The 16,783-nt window shown below is 37.4% G+C and overlaps 1 protein-coding gene across 6 annotated transcripts in view; it reads right to left on the bottom strand.

Annotated features, from left to right (window-relative positions):
- reln (reelin) overlaps positions 1-16,783 on the bottom strand; it is a 395,806-nt gene that overhangs the window by 37,374 nt on the left and 341,649 nt on the right. For all 6 annotated transcript variants that reach the window (XM_062981720.1, XM_062981721.1, XM_008111538.3 and 3 more), the window contains 4 exons: positions 15,274-15,503; positions 9,834-10,054; positions 8,677-8,824; positions 1,819-2,077 (listed from right to left, as the gene is read on the bottom strand). In XM_062981720.1, coding sequence (XP_062837790.1) covers positions 1,819-2,077; positions 8,677-8,824; positions 9,834-10,054; positions 15,274-15,503 — 858 coding nt within the window. The remainder of the gene's footprint in view (positions 1-1,818; positions 2,078-8,676; positions 8,825-9,833; positions 10,055-15,273; positions 15,504-16,783) is intronic.

Genomic DNA, 16,783 nt, shown 5'->3' with positions numbered 1-16,783 from the left:
AGTTCTAACCACTTGTTAGAGTTCTTACTTCTCTAAGGGTTATTGGGTTGCCAAAATTAGAGTATGGTGCATGTCTGACAGCCAAGACAGGTCCAAGTCTTGGGCAAATATTGACCAGAACTGTTTTGGACAGCAGAGAATCTGGGTATGGCAGCTTTTTCTTGAATTGGTCAATAACTTGGAGGAAACACACTTTACATTGATGCCATATTATTTATTCATAATGATCAAAAGCTTCACCTTTGTGCAAACTAGAGTTTTAATAAATAAGATCATTTTCTCTACGTCAGTGGAAAGTCGAAGAAAAAGGTTGCTCTCTTGAGACATAGTTACGTTGCATATAGAAGGTCCCAGATCCAGTCTCCAGCAGTTCCCAATACAAGTCCCTTGATAGCCTGCTGTGATCAATTTACTAACCACTTTGAGGAGAAAGTTGCTTATATTTTCTCAAAACCTGATGACACAGTTAATGCAATATTTAGGAAGGTGTCCAGCATGTCAATTTTCTTGGAGTCAGTTTTAGCTGTTGCAGCCTGATGGTGGACAAGATTGTTGATTTGTTCCACTCCATTCAATGCAATCATGATGTGCATTAGTGGGCTAGATAAGGGTCAAAACCTGAAGCTGAATTCTTATAAGACATGAGATTTGTTGAGTGGTGCTTCTGAGATCTGGGATTTGGTATCCTACCACCCCTGGATGGGTTGAATTTTCTCTGAAAGAGCAGACATGTAGCTTGGGTCTATCTTTGTCTTTGTCACTGGATGCCCAGGTGGATTTTGTAGCTCAGAGTGCTTGGGGCTATCTTTGATTGGCCCACCAGATTTAAGGAATAAGTTAGCCAGAGTACTCCATCACTTGTAACTTTCCAATTAGACTACTGCAATGTATTCTACGTGGAGGCCATCTTTGAAGATAAGCTGCAGTTAGTGAAAGTGTGACAGCTAGACTACTGATCAGAATACCATACAAACACCATATAACCCTGGTTTTAAAGGTCATTTGTAATCAGGTGACTGAATATCCATCTATTTCAAAAACATTCTAAACAACCCTGCAAGGAATGTCAGGCTGATAGAGAGTGGCTGGTTTGAAATAAGTATAGAAGGAATATTTCAAGTTTTTGCATTAAAAACATTGTGCGTGTGCAGAAAAGAATGAAATTTTCACACAACATTCCTTTTTGCGTAAACTATTTTTGTACAATTTTAGCAGAAATGCTTCACAAAAACTGCAAAAATACTTCAAAGAAATTCCACAAATAAATCACCCCATGAGAAGCATTTTTAAATTGTTCATTTTTGCAAGCAAGAATGAAATAATCAAAGAGTTACACCCCAGCATTCAGTGTCTCCTACATTCTAACTATATTCCCACAGAAAGTCATTTCTGCCATCTCACCTGAAGCCATTATAGGCTACTGGAAAGCCAACTGATTTTGCCTTTTAAAATTTATATCATCCTGCCTATTACAAGAAAGCTGAGATGGTATCTTCAAATCAAATCATACTTTCTCCATTATATTTCATGTAGTAAAATCTATATCATATATTTGCACTATCATGATGTACACCACATTGTTTACATTAGCCAACTAAATGACAATCAATCAGGAAACTGTTCAACATTATGAGAACATTTTTGAACAATTGAACATTTTTACTAAGGGAAAAAAGAGAATCTGACATCAAGATATGGTTTTCAGCAGCAACTCCATGCTAGCTGGAATTTTTTTCATAATGTGGATTACCTATAGGTAACATTAAGAAAAACAATGGTATAAGCTACTTATGTCCCAAAAAAGAAAGTGTCACATACCTGATCAATTACCCATGGGCTGTAGAAATGTCCATTCTCAGATGGCTGCCACCAGCGCAGACGGGTAGAGGCAGAGCGAGCTTTTAAGGGGATTTCAAGGGCAATGTATCGTCCTACATTGCTAGAATTGCTGAAGAGAAATTCTTGAAGAAGGTTCCAAGTGAGACCTCCATTAAGAGAAAACTGTAGTAATACAGGTTGGCTTCTGGGATCTGGTATTGCTTTACCACACCCCAGCCTCATGAAGAATTGCACAAACCTAAAGTGTTAGAAGAGTTACAGTAACAGATTAATAACTGGAACAAATTATCGGTAACATCAGTACTGTTATCAGTCAAAAGAACCTTCAGGAAAATGTTATCCATAACTGCTGTAACAAATAATATTGAATTGCAGCATCGTAATCATTCTGAGTACGGAGAGGAAAGATTCCATTGTTATGTGGCTCCCTTTTTTAGGTCAGAATATTAAGTAATTTACTCTTATGTTTATTATGTATTTGCTCTATTCACGGAACGAGCATCACAGAGTGGAACAAAACTATTTATTTATCCTTTAGGCATTAGCATGGAATCAATAAATAGATGGATTTATTTATATAATGCAAATTCCCCTATATTTAATTCTCTGTTGAAAATTCACAATCTTAGCTAAGAGTTCAGATTATAAAAGACAAAAGACAAAAACTCAGATGTAGGCTTCAATCATTTTTAATGCCAGAAGAAAGAGGGGAAAAAATCACAATCACTCAAGCTTTCCAGGATTCATGATCTGCAAAACCGTAGTTTGTAAAACACAAAACGTGAAAATAATTGTATTCATTTAAATTTACTAAATGGGAAGCTGGAATTTTGTTGCAATAAAGACACAGTCTAATACAATAAAGACACAGGCCAATGAGAAACAATCAACACATGAACAATATGCATATTTTTCAATTTGATAATGGAACAACACAAGTGTGGATACTGAGAATGTATGTTAGTCAGAGTTTTCTAACTAGGTTCAATGATGGTTTCAGTTCTTTGTCAAACTGGATCCTTGGTTAGTTTTAACAGATTTGATATGTTTGTCTCATGGTATATTTCCAAAATGGTCCTCAGAATTGTTCTGGTACAAAGTTACAAATGATGTTATCAAAACTCTTATCACTTTGAAAACAATGAAACATGCTAATGAAGTGAATGATTCCTTTCTTAATAACTAGCTGAAGAATTCTGGGAATATATAGATGATGTATTTGTTTCTATTATAGTATGTCTCTGCACACATTTTACAAAGAAATTGAAAGAAAGAAGGTATAAAACTGTAGGAGGTTTTCCAAAGAGAGTTGCTGATGGAAGTAACTCTCTGATGTCCAGATGCTGCCTGGCAAATAAGTCAATGAATGAAGTCCTCAAGGATATTGTTTGTTAGTTCTTATCACTAACATGCACATGCTTTTCCACACAGCATGGATTGTATCGAGCATCCCATTCCAAAGAAATCTATTATGAAGCCATGTGGAGCAGCCTGTCTTTTGGAAATAGCTGCAGGAAAACTTAGGAAAACTGTACAGTATTTTCACAGTACATCCAAGAAGAAAAGTGACCATGTCTCTATTGAAGAGGTTTGTGCATTGATGGTTAACCTCTTTCCATGCTCATTGTTGAAAAAATTACGAAGACCTCTCTACAAATATTTGTCTAAAACTAAATTTCTGTAGAGAGAAAAAGCTATAGTTCGGCACCAAATGCCCTATATAGTGTCACTAGAAATAAAAAGCCTTTGTGAATTGTTTGCATTATGTTTTTAACTACATACATATTATATGAAGGTCAATACTGTTAACTATTTTATCAAATGTAATATAACAAAAAAGTAAGAAACACATACCATATATACTTGACTATAAGCCAGGTTTTTCAGCCTTTTTTTCATGGTGAGGGTCCTGATTAGAAGGTCTGTGGCTGAAAGAAGAGCCCTTTTCCCATGCCTTCCTGCCAGGACCCTCACCTCTCTACCTCCCTTGTCCTCCGCACACCTTTTCCTCTTCTGAGCACAGAGGAGAGCGAGGCTGCTCTAGGGCGTTGGACTAGATGGCCTTTAGAAGTCCCTTCCAACTCTATTACTGTTACTGATAGTAATATTATTAAGGTTAGGTGGCCATCTGTTGGGGTTTCTTTGATTGTGCTTTCCCTGCATGAAGGCGGAATGAAGGGGGTTGGACTAGATAGCCTTTAGAGGTCCCTTTCAACTCTAGGATTCTATGAAAGGAGTCTTAGTTGACCACAAACTGAACATGAGCAAACAGTGTGATGCTGTAGCTGAAAAGGCCAATGCCGTTCTAGGCTGCATCAATAAGAGAAGCTTGAGAAAAGGCGAAAGATAACTGACATGACACTTTACCTTAGCTGTTTTTTTAAAATTGTTTGTAATGATAATTATTTAATGCAACTGTTTATTTTAACTTACTGTTCAATGTTTAGCATTGTCTTTTGTTATAAATTTTATGGTTTTTTTGTTTATATAGGCATTGAATGTTTGCCTGTTACTATGTTGGAAGCTGTCCTGAGTCCCCATGGGGAGATAGGAAGGGTTGCAAATAAATTATTATTATTATTAAGTTATTGTTGATACCATATTGTTATTGTTGACCCTCCTTTTCCACTTACAGAGCTAGTTTACTGTTTTTCTTTAAATATGGTAAATATTCAAAAACATCTGGCCTACTGATGTCCCAATTAATGTAATTTTATTTGTATCTATTTTTATTTTTGAAATTTACCAGTAACTGCTGCATTTCTCACCCTTGGCTTATACTTGAGTCAATAAATTTACCCAGGTGTATGTGGTAAAATTAGGTGCCTTGTACTAAGTTTGGTCCTACACATGACATTTCCCATAATATTTCACATTCATCCTCACATATTCTTACATTTGAGGATGTCGCCAAAGCTCAATGGGAGAGAACATATGCTTTGCATTCAACAGATCCCAAGTTCTTTCCTTGACATCCTAGATATCAAGCCCATTGTCTGAATTCTTGGAGATCCACTGCCAGACAGGGCAGAAACACAGACAAAAACACTAGGCTAGATGTCTCAGTGGTTTAACAATGGAAGGCAAATAGGAATGGGAAGGATAATTGATCAATATTCATTTTCTAGCTGAAAAGTGAGTTTGCATGAAAACTATGGGTATTGAGTGGTAAAAAATAACTCTTTTTTTCAATGCAACCCCCACTCTGTTTGCAGAAATACTGGTAGTACCTTTCTGGAAAGGTATGTTTCTAGAAACAATGTTTTTGTATGAAAAAGTGGAGGTTTCTTTGCACAATCCTCCATATTTTTTTTTACAAACACAGAAACAATATTTCCAGAAACACATCTGAGGATTCTGTATCTAAATATTTTTGCACAAAACACACATTTTGAATTAAAAATGTTTTTCTGAAGAGAATTCTGTGTTGGTTCTGTGAATTTTCCAGGCTATATGGCCATGTTTCAAGAGCATCCAAAAGAATTCACAGCAACCCAGTGATTCCGGCCATGAAAGCCTTCAACAACACAGAGTTCTCTGTGTGTAAAAAATGTTTTTGCACAATACTTCATGATTTTTCACATACAAAATTTGTGTAAAAACTGTATTCAAATATTCACTGTCTCTCACAGCTTGGAGAAAATTACAGATTTTATTCATCCTTGAACAATAAAATAATCAAAACATAAGCAAAGCTCCAAAAACATTTCATAATTGAGATAGTAAGGTCACCAAAATTTTGTTTTATTTAATCTACATCCAAAACTTGGCCTCCTTGATTGGCAATGAGGGTTATGAGAAACACAGGAGAAGAGGCAGCCCTTTACAGTTTGAAGCAAATATACCGAGTACAACAACAACAACTACAACAACAACAACATTTATTACGGTCCATAGACCCATCAGAAAATGAATATACTAAGTATGAAATATTGGGATTTTGAGACACAATCAAGCTACAGCAAGACAAGAGGCATTCCCTGCCTTGCTTCTTTGCCTATGTGCTGTCCGATTTGTCTTGATTCAGATTGGACACTTGCCTTCGTGCATGTCCAAAAATGGTTTGTTATCGTCATTGCACTAGTACAACCTGCTACATACTAGGACAATAAACTATTATAATAAAATAAATTTTCTCTGCAAAACCAAAATATGACTAAGTTTTAAAAAATAGTATCTATGATGGTGTTTCTCAAGCACTTAATTTAAATGGATTCACTGGAATTCCACTGTGGTTTGGCATGTTTCCTTTTAATGTTGCCTCCTCGTGCAAAAGCCACATTCTATAGATGCTTCTCCAATGTCTGTAATGCCCAGCTTTGTTATGTTGCTCGGCATGCTTGAATGACTGTGTTATTTTGATCCAATATTCTGGAATCACTGACCTAGATCAACACAGGAGTAGAGCTAACTGAAACACTCAAGACATTTCCCATATACCGTAAGTGCTATATAACCGGGGATAGTTTACTAAGTACATCACAACTTTCTTCCATTCAGGTTTTGCTACACATTATATGTGTAGTTGCCACTGATGATGATAGTATGTTCTGAGTTTAAATTGTTTTATATGCTATTGGTTTTACTTTTGTATTGTACTGTGTGTTTAGTTTATGCATTGTTTTAAGCACTTTGTGTCATATGTAAGCTGTCCCGAGTCCCTTCGGGGAGATGGAGGCGGGGTGCAAAAATAAAGTTATTATTATGATTTTTGTGATTGTTATGATTGTGATTATTATTGTTTCCCCTTTTGTATCAAGTAATGTTCTTTTGCGCAGTGTCTCTAAACCACTAAAAACATACAATTATAGAATTGCCAAATTGTGAAGAGATGGCAATGAAGGAATTCACAGTAAGGCATCCTGACATATAATACATATAAAATTGGAATCAGTCCACCATGACAATGACTTTAAATCAATTATGACATCATAAGGTATTATTCTATGTTTTGTTGTGAAATGTTATTGATTTCAGAATTCCTCTGAAATATCTCATTACTCCAGGAATATTTATGTTTGTGTTTCTGTAGCTCTAAGAAAGAATTCTTGCTTTGAAGTGGGTTACGTGAAATACAATGTAAATGTTTACATGCTATTATGTTTTTCCAGTGGTTCATCTTAGAGTTATGGCTTATTGTTTCTCTGGTGAAATGAAATACATATAAATTAAGCCCCATAGCACAAGAAGTGAGTATGTCATAAAAAGGCATCATTTTAAGCCTTTAATGTTAATAATACAAATTCAAAAGAGACAGAGCACATTAAAATGCAATTTCCACAGAGTGTTTAATCGGTTTTTCATTGCAAAATACTCACTGAGGGTTAATACACATGTTTGATGAAAAATAGAACCTTAAAAAGGTCAAAAAATGGAAGTGTGATAGTTAGCCATCCAGTGATTTGTAAAGAATAATTTCAAACCTACTTAGGTTTTTTTCTAACTAAATGTTTTAGGTATATATCATCTTGCATTAAATATGTTTCAAGGAGATCCAAATTGACAAAGTGTAATTTTTAATTTTAAAAAATACCCTTTTAAAAATAGCCTGGCTCCAATTAATTGATGACAGCTTGATTAGAATCTGCCAATGAAAGACTGTAAACAAATGGATGCAATTCAAGGCAATTTTCAGACAGTACAGATCCAGAATGATGAATGAAGAGTTGCCCTGACAATATATACTGCAGCTTCATAAAGGGTTTACTATCAAGCTATCTGCTTATAGAGCAGTTAGAATGCAACAGATTTCAGTAGGATGAGAATAATATGCTATTTGTCCTAGACAATCTAGCATCCAAATCTTACAGACCACTTTTTGCTGTAACTACAAAGATTTGCCAGAAATGGCAAGTTATGGAGAACATCAAAACCATTTTGATGCCTGGGGCCAAAAAACTAAGCAAATCCCCAAACCCACAAAGCCCTACATAGCCAATGCAGATACAAAACTTATAAGAAATATATATTTAAAATAATATAGTTTAAATAAATATTTCTTGGGGTTTATTAGATGCAATTATCTTGCCGAACTATCGGCTTCCTTCTACAGTGCTTTATATTATTGGGTGAATGCATGTTGCTGAAAAACTCTCAGATTGAAATGAAACAATTCTTGCAGTATTGGCTGAAAGAATAGAATTAGAACTCCTAGCCTATTCTTGGCTTTCAGAATTCCACCACAACCAACTGTACTTGGTCTATTTGGGCTAGCATGCAAAGAGTCAATGCACATGGTATTCTGTGTGTGCCGACATTAGGCAAATTACCTTCTCAGAGCACACGATTTGGGGTACCATTCAGAACTGTCAGAGTTTATTTCATTTTGGATATGACTCCCAGATTTATTCCAGCTCTCAAACTAAAAGTGGGAAACCTCTCTGATGATTCAAATTTAAAAAGTTTTAGGGATCCATTTAAGAGTTGGATCAAGTGGGACTAAAAATTCAAACAAACCAAAATTACAAATGCTTCTTTCCAATAGCAACAAAATTTTATAGAATCATAGAATCATAGAGTTGGAAGAGACCTCACGGGCCATCCAGTCCAAACCCCTGCCAAGAAGAAGGAAAATCAGATTGAACGCACATTCAGGCATATTAACATTTTAGAATGAGGAAAACCCCATGCAAAGCCTGGGAAACTATGGAGAACAGGGCATAGCAGATGGAAAACCATTAAGGACCAGACTGGTACCCAAGAAAGGTCAGAAATGGCTTTCAACCCACAGATTATACTTATTCATCTCATATATGGAAAGCATACAATTTCTTTTTTTCCTCAACAAAGGATATATCCTGTTTCAGTCTTAAATTATAAACATGAAGAAAATATTACCTAGCTTGTGACAGATCCAGATCTCGTGTCATCAGCATGCGCAATCCTTCTTCATTAAAGAAAAGATTGTTTCCTCCAGACAGGACCCCACATTTCCTGGATGGTTTTCCACCACTCACCAGCAAAAATCTATCAGATTCTAATTGACCTGTATGCAAGAAACAATTATTTTGGGTTTATTCTATAACATTTCTGCCTGAATGGTAGCATCATTACACATTACATAAACAGATATTTTTAACATACACTTCTCAACTATAATATCAAATGCTTAAGTATCAAATGCAGTACTTTAATTTGGATCAGGTAAGAGTCAGAACATAATATCTAGTTCAAGTGTCAATTTAACGGTGTCCTCCCCCCCCCCCCCCCCCACATATTGTGTATTATTGTGGAGAACTGAATGCCTTTCTTTTGCAGTTGTACATTGGGAAGAAATAGAAAATATTGTAACATGTAGGCTTTGATTGACATGTTGATTCACCAGTATCAAGGGGCCTTTTGGTTGACAACAATCAGAGATACAGGGTGGATTCTATTTAACATAATAAACTATTTTGAAGGGATCAGTGAATCCTTTTTGATGGAATGCTTGAAAGCCTGATGAAAGGAAGCAGCTGGGGCTGAATTAGAGTTGATTTCAACTTGCTCCCACTGCTGAAGAGTCTAGCAAGAGCAACTTGTGTGGTCATTTTTTGTTGAATGCCAGGATGTTCTCTGTATAATCTGAATGGCATGCTAATTAAGTACGAAATTTCACTTTAGGGACTAATGTTCAAGGTACCTTTTAAATGAGAAAGCACACAGAAAGTACTCTCCAGTATATTTGAACTTCTCGGGTTTTTTTACATTCCTGAAAAAAAAAACCCTCAGCTGCAATGGTTCTCACAAAGCTGCCTGGAGGAAAATGGTCCATCCATTTGCTTGCTGAGATTAAAACAGCAATTGCCGCAGCAGGGGACTGAACTGGTACCTGGTAAAGATGGGAAGGGAACGGAACTTGTACAGCATGCAGAGCTGGCAAAATAAGATTAAGATGGAGAATGCCTTTTTGAATTTATTGTGAAACTAATGTTAAGAAAAGAGGGCATTTGGTATGGATAAGCCCGCTTTTCCTAATGGCGCAAAAGCAGAAAAAAGATTGTCAACTAGGATACCTTCAAAATCATCCTTAAGAAAATCAGGATTCTTGGTACTGATTTTACAGGTTGGTCCAGAATAGCCAGGATCACAGATGCATTTTGTCCCATTGATACAACTGCCATGTCCATTACACATTTCCTCACACTGTGGGCCTATATATACATTGTCAATAGCCCAAGTTACAGGTTGAGAACCAGTTGGATAAAATCCCTGGTACCATCTGAATCTCACCAATCTGAAAGAAAATGGTATAAAATACTTTGTTAGCTGCAATTTTATTGTAATGTGTATATATAAATTCTCCTGATTATTATTTGCTATAAACATGTTACAAAGGAAATATAAATAATCATACCCTCTATATTGAAGCTGCATGACAAATGTTGGCTAAAAATGAACACAGTTATGCAAGGAACAACAAAAAACAACTAATCTCTTCCCATGACATTTGAAAGCATAAGTGTAAAATAGAGTTATTACACAAATTCATTTCAAAAAACTCCCCAATTAAGTGAGCTGAATTCAATTTATCGTATCTATTTCCCATATCATCTAATCCCATGCCACTATAACTATTTTGTCCTATGCAATTGTAGCTTTCATGGTTAGCTTAAGCACAGTTAATTTAAGACAGTTACAGCAAGATTTAGGATCTTGTCTAATTTTACAGCAAACAGTTCTAGGCTCAGTGTGGCTTCTGGTAGAAGATGAAGTAGTAGGAAAATTAATTATTCTACATTCACACTAGGGAGTTCATCCCTTGGTCTTCAGGCTCTCTTTCCATATGCTTGGAAAATGGAGATCCACAAAACTCCCACAGAGGCCACCACATGACGTGAGGACACTTCTGGTGGGACTCCATGGTGCTCCCTTTCCTAAGCATATTGAAAAGGAGCCCTAAAGCCATCTTCAGAAGCTGGATGTTACCCGACTCCAAGCAGAAGAATTTGGGGTAAAGCAAGGAGAAGACAGGGAAAGGCGTGGTAAACACATAAGATGGCTGGCCATTCCTGAAGACTGGGAAAGATGTGAGGGAATTGAGTAATATGATTCCCTCTGTTTCCCTGGTTTCCCTCCTGCCTGTCTGATGAGGTCCTAGAAGTCAGACAAAGAGGAAACAGGAAAGCAAACAAACTAAAAATAATAATTTTAAAAATTCCGAAATAATCAGTGGCATCAAGTTCAAGTTCACTTTATTACGGTCAATGACCAGCTCATAAGAAGAGGGACACATTCCCATAAAAACATATCAGGTCTATGGGTCAGGAAATTTAAAACTTTAAAATTTTAAAACTTTAAAACTTTAAAAAATAAGTGCATTGCCAGGGCATCAAGACAAATAAGCCAAGAATCTAATCTGTGGTATCTGTAAGACTTTGATATATTATACGTCAGACTGTTTCCCATTCGAATCTTTTTCCCAGAAGCATTGCTCAAAGGTTGGGGAAAAAAAACTCTTGACAATCGAACAGCAGAGATACAGAGCTAAATGTTTTTCACTCATTTAGGGGTTAATGATAACCAAAGATGCTTGTTCATATTTAAAAATTAAACCTTTTGTTTAATTATTTAAGAAAAGTTTTTTTCATATTTTGTTCCAGTTTTTCACATAAGATCATATGGGCTGCTGTACTTTGCTCCTAAATATGAGTCCACAAGCCCAATGGGAATGGTTTTTCTTGTTGCAGTTTCAAAGCTACTTATCACGATATATTTTAAAGACACAGGGTGCTTTCCATTAATTTTCTCAGCAGTTTGAAAAATGAGTTTCCTGGATGAGTAGTATACGGACCACGGTTCTGAGATGAACCTTTGGCTTTCAAAAAGGTTTAGGTTAGTAATTCATCATTATGTCTCTGAATTATATTGACATTTGGACATCACAGCTACATGGCATTTCAGATGACAACTGCTTAGTATTATTGTCTCAGATATTTTTGACATGTTGAGTTCATGTATACATTTAATTTTAATGAAGAGTTATTACCTACAACATAATATTGCAGCATGAAATTCTACCATTCTCTTTTCTTGTCAGTGATCTAAACCTTGAGCCAGGATACTCCATTCTACTCGTTTCCACATATTGTTTCATTCCTCTTCCCCACCAATAGTTAGTATTCTGTGGCCACTGGACATATTCAGGTTTCACTGGGTTGTTTTTGAGGTCTTCTTCCCAAGGGTCCTCCGACCCCATTTTTGTGCCCTTGCAAAATTTGCATTCTTCCCAACCAATTATGCATGAATGGGGGTAGTTGGGCTACATATGCCCCAGCACTAACGTTCTTATTGTTATAAATATAGGAGGTAACATCAAGTATAACATTCAGTTATAAAATCTCTTTTTCTGAATAGAGAAAAAATGAAATACAATTCAAAAACTATAAAATGAAGTGAAGCAACTTACAGTAAAAGTATGCATGCTCAAGAATCCCAACAAGAAGGGGAGAAGTTTCTTTTTGAAATCAGCAGTGTAAAAGTAAAAAATACCATTATTTTTCTCTATCATAATATCAGTGCAACTATTGAAAACGCTCTGTTCTTTTTGATAGTGGTTACTTGGGGAAAAAGCATACTCCAATAGTTCTTAATTCATGAGAAGGTTCATATGGGAGTTCAGATGGGAGAAAGGGAATTAGTGTTGTTCACATCCTACAGCTAATGACATGGGTTTTGTAGCAGTTGACATTTCCAAGCTGTGTTCTACTATCGACAGTTACCGAAGCATGTAAAAAATTGGCTTCATCTTTAAACTACAGTTTCATTCTGTTCTCATGAAAGTGAGTAGTAGTTTATTTATTTTTATCTATATTTATTCTCAAATATGACTCCCAAGCACGTTTCATTCCTTTGGAGTTGCCAGATTTAGCCACTTTTAATACTCAATATAATTTTGAAGCCGGTCCTTTTTAGAAAATTGTTATATATGTTATCAAATGTAGTTAGAGCTCTTGGTAGGTTTTCCATTCTACACAATTTAGCCCGAAAGGCATTTATTTGCATTACCGTGTTTCCCCGAAAATAAGACAGTGTCTTATATTAATTTTTGCTCTCAAATATGTGCTAGGTCTTATTTTCAGGGGATGTCTTATTTTTCCATGAAGAAGAATTCACATTTATTGTTGAACAAAAAATGAACATTTATTATATACTGTACAGTAGTTGTCATCACAAACCAACATAACCAGACAAACTGAGTGCTGTCAAAAATTTCCTGTTACTACCATTATTTTCATGTACAACTGATATAGACATTTACCAATCCTGCATGCTCTGGTGTTTTGTTTGGCAGGCGCTGGAGATGCTTCTGAACAAAACCTTTGCTAGGTCTTCCTTTCAGGGGAGGCCTTATATTTAGCAATTCAGCAAAACATCTACTAGGTCTTATTTTTTGGGGATGTCTTATTTTTGGGGAAACAGGGTAATTGCAGCCTTGGTGGTTTTACAGGTTCTAATTTTATTTTAAATTGGTCAGATTGTATAGGTTTATCCTTAGAAAACAAATTGATTATTCTGTATAATCTTATTTCTTTCTATCCCTTAAATTGATTATATTTCTCTTTCTGTCATTTAATTTAAAAATTAAATGACAGAAAATTAAATTTAAAAGCCTACCTTACAGTTCAAATCAGAGAGAACACACTTAAAGCTATCCATAAATGGTATTATTATCCAGTCAAGAATAATGTAGTATCAAAATTATGCTGAAGAGGATGTGGAGTATTAGGAGATTGGAACCAGGGCTGGTCGGAGATAAATTTAAATATTAAGCGGGGGTGCTGAAAAGCGCCCCCCGCCGGCCCCGCCTCCTGCACCCTGGCCCCGCCTCCCACCCAGCGTGCCCTGGCCCCGCCTCCCACGCTGCGTGGGAGGCAGGGCCAGGGCACGATGGGTGGGAGGCGGGGCCAGGGTTGGCCCCGCCTCCCATGCTATTCGCCCTAGCCCCGCCTCCCACGCAGCGTGGGAGGCGCGGCCAGGGTTGGAAAGAGGAAGGCTTCGCCGCCCGGGGAGGGGAGGAGGGGATCCCTCCTCCCCATCCCTCCTCCCCTTCCCGGGCGGCGAAAGGAGGAGGCTTCGCCGCCCGGGGACGGGAGGAGGGGATCCCTCCTCCCCTTCCCGGGCGGTGAAAGAGGGAGCCACAAGGCCAGGGCGCACTGGTCGGGCGGCGGGGCACCGTCAGAGCGGTGACCCGCCTCCCGCCCAGCCTGACGGCGCCCCCCGGGACCTGTGCCCGAGGCGGCGGCGTCACTGGCCTCTATGGTGGGGCCGGCCCTGATTGGAACCATGTCCAAAGATACTAAAGTTTTGGGAAAGATCTTAACTTGGATAAGCCAAATAACAGGAGAAAAAGTCCACTTTAGAAGAGCATTGCTGCTCATCTCCTTATTTGAAGAAAAAAATGAGAATTTACTAAATAATGACTGTATGGTATTTGTGGTATGCACTACAAGGATGGAGACAGTCAAAGTATGAAAGAATGAGAGAATTAATCGATAAAGAACTGGTTAAACAGAACGGCTTTATCTAAAAAATTAACATACATAGATATGGGACATAGTTTTATCTAAAAAAACAAAATACAAAGTAAGATTAGCGAGAGGAGAAATAAAAAAAGAATTTATCAGCTTTATGTGCCAAAGCAATAGGAAATTTAAACCACCCTTAGATCAAGTGAGATTTTGGATAAATTACTAGGGGAAGATATGACTATTATTAATAAAATAAAAATAATAATAGAAGCTAATTTATTAGTAAGAGGATTTACAGTGAAGTAGTTTATTAACATCTGTGACTTGAAGAGGGGAAGGGGAACGAATGTGATATGTTAAGGTTGTAGATTGTGATTTGTTGTGATATTATTTATATTGTGGAAAGAAAATATATTTATATGTTAAAATGTAAATATATAATTAATAAAATGATAAAATATATAAAAATTGAAGTAGATAATAGTTGAAGATGAAAATATTGCTGACAATCCAAGTCAAACCCCATAGGTTTGACATAGGGTGCATCTACACTGTAGAATTAATACAGTTTGAGACCACTTTAACTGTCACAACTCAATGCAATAGAATCCTGGGAGTTTTAGTTTTATAAGATCTTTAGACTTATCTGTCAAAGTGTGCTAGTGCCTCACCAAACTACAATTTCCATGCTTCCATAGCAATGAGCCATGGCAGTTTAGGTGGTATCAAACTGCATTAAGTATACAATGTAGGTGCACCTTAAGTTCCATTGAAATTAATGGCCCTCAAAGTAATGTGATCTGATTTAAGTTGTTATGTGTGTTTTGAAGCATGCTGAAGTGAAATTAGTGGAATTTACTTTCAAATAACTATATTTATCATAATGATGAGCTTCTGTGTGCATGTGTGAAGCAACTAAATTGTGTTCTAGCCAGTAATGCAAAATGTGTACAGAGAGATAAAAGCTAGGTGAACAATCACTTACCCACATAGGTGTAGCTTTCCAAAATGTATGACTTCTCTTCTCCAGCCCTGGGTTGTTCCAGCATGATACGTGCTGCTTGGATGATGCTCAGTTGAGCAGAGAGAACTGAGATAGCTACTGCTACTATAACATAAAGGAAGAAGCAGGTGCCAGGTTGCCCCCAAATCCCGCGAGAATTCAAGTTTCACTGGGTCAGCAGATGAACTATCCGTGGTGCATCCAATATTAATCTGAAATAGAATAAAGTAAAACCTTTGGCTTCATGGTCCAAATGTATGGTCGTTTAACCACTAGTAAAAGGTAAAGGTTTCATGTCTGACTCTGGAGGTTGGTGCTCATCTCCATTTCTAAGCCGAAGAGCTGGCATTGTCCATAGACACCTCCAAGGTCATGTGGCCGACATGACTGCATGGAGCGCCGTTACCTTCCTGCTGGAACAGTACCTATTGATCTACTCAAATTTGCATGTTTTCGATCTGCTAGGTTGGTAGAAGCTGGAGCTAACAGCAGGTGCTCACTCCGCTCCCCGTATTCGAACCTGTGACCTTTCAGTCTGCAAGTTCAGCAGCTCAGCGCTTTAACACACTGCGCTACCGGGGGCTCTGTTTAACCACTAGTAAAAGGTAAAGGTTTCCCCTATGTTAAGTCCAGTCATGTCTGACTCTGGGGGTTGGTGCTCATCTGCATTTCTAAGCTGAAGAGCCGGCGTTGTCCGTAGACACCTCCAAGGTCATGTGGTCGGCATGACTGCATGGAGCCATTACCTTCCCGCCGGAGCAGTACCTATTGATCTACTCACATTGGCATGTTTTCGAACTGCTAGGTTGGCAGAAGCTGGAGCTAACAGCAGGTGCTCACTCCACTCCCTGGATTTGAACCTGCAACCTTTCGGTCTGCAAGTTCAGCAGCTCAGCGCTTTAACACACTGCGCCACGGGGGGCTCTGTTTAACTACTAGTTAACTATAAAATATTGCTTTTTTCGTATGAGCTTCAGAAACGATTGTGACTCCAGAACATATAGCCCCCCCCTTCCAATGTCTCATGGGTTGCTACAAGTCAGTGAAACAGTATCATATACTCTCTAACAACAGAAAGGGAAGAGGAAATTATGCAGGATTTCTTTGCTTATTTCTATCAGATAGATAGATGATACATGGCTAGATAACCAGGGGCCTAAGCAAGAAGAATCAAGCATGTATTAGAATCCTCTGATGTTAGACAAAAACTAACCACCGCAGAATCTGAACCACGTGCCATCTTTTTAAAAAAAGAAATCTTGGGTAATAGTTATTATGCCAAAGGACTGGAAAGGCCAAACATTGTCCCTCTCTTCAAAAAAGATAAAAATGAAGATCCAGGAAACTGCAGCCCAGCCAATTTGAACTCTATCAGTAAAAATATGAGAATGGATTATATAGAAGTCTGTCTACAAATATCTTGCCTGAATTCAATAAAGCAAAGTTACTCAAACTGTGCTTTTCCAGATGTTTTGAACTTCAGATCCCACAA

Source organism: Anolis carolinensis, chromosome 5, assembly GCF_035594765.1.
Source record: "Anolis carolinensis isolate JA03-04 chromosome 5, rAnoCar3.1.pri, whole genome shotgun sequence".
Taxonomy (NCBI): Eukaryota; Metazoa; Chordata; class Lepidosauria; order Squamata; family Dactyloidae; genus Anolis; species Anolis carolinensis.
This window is presented reverse-complemented; position numbering and strand designations above follow the sequence as displayed.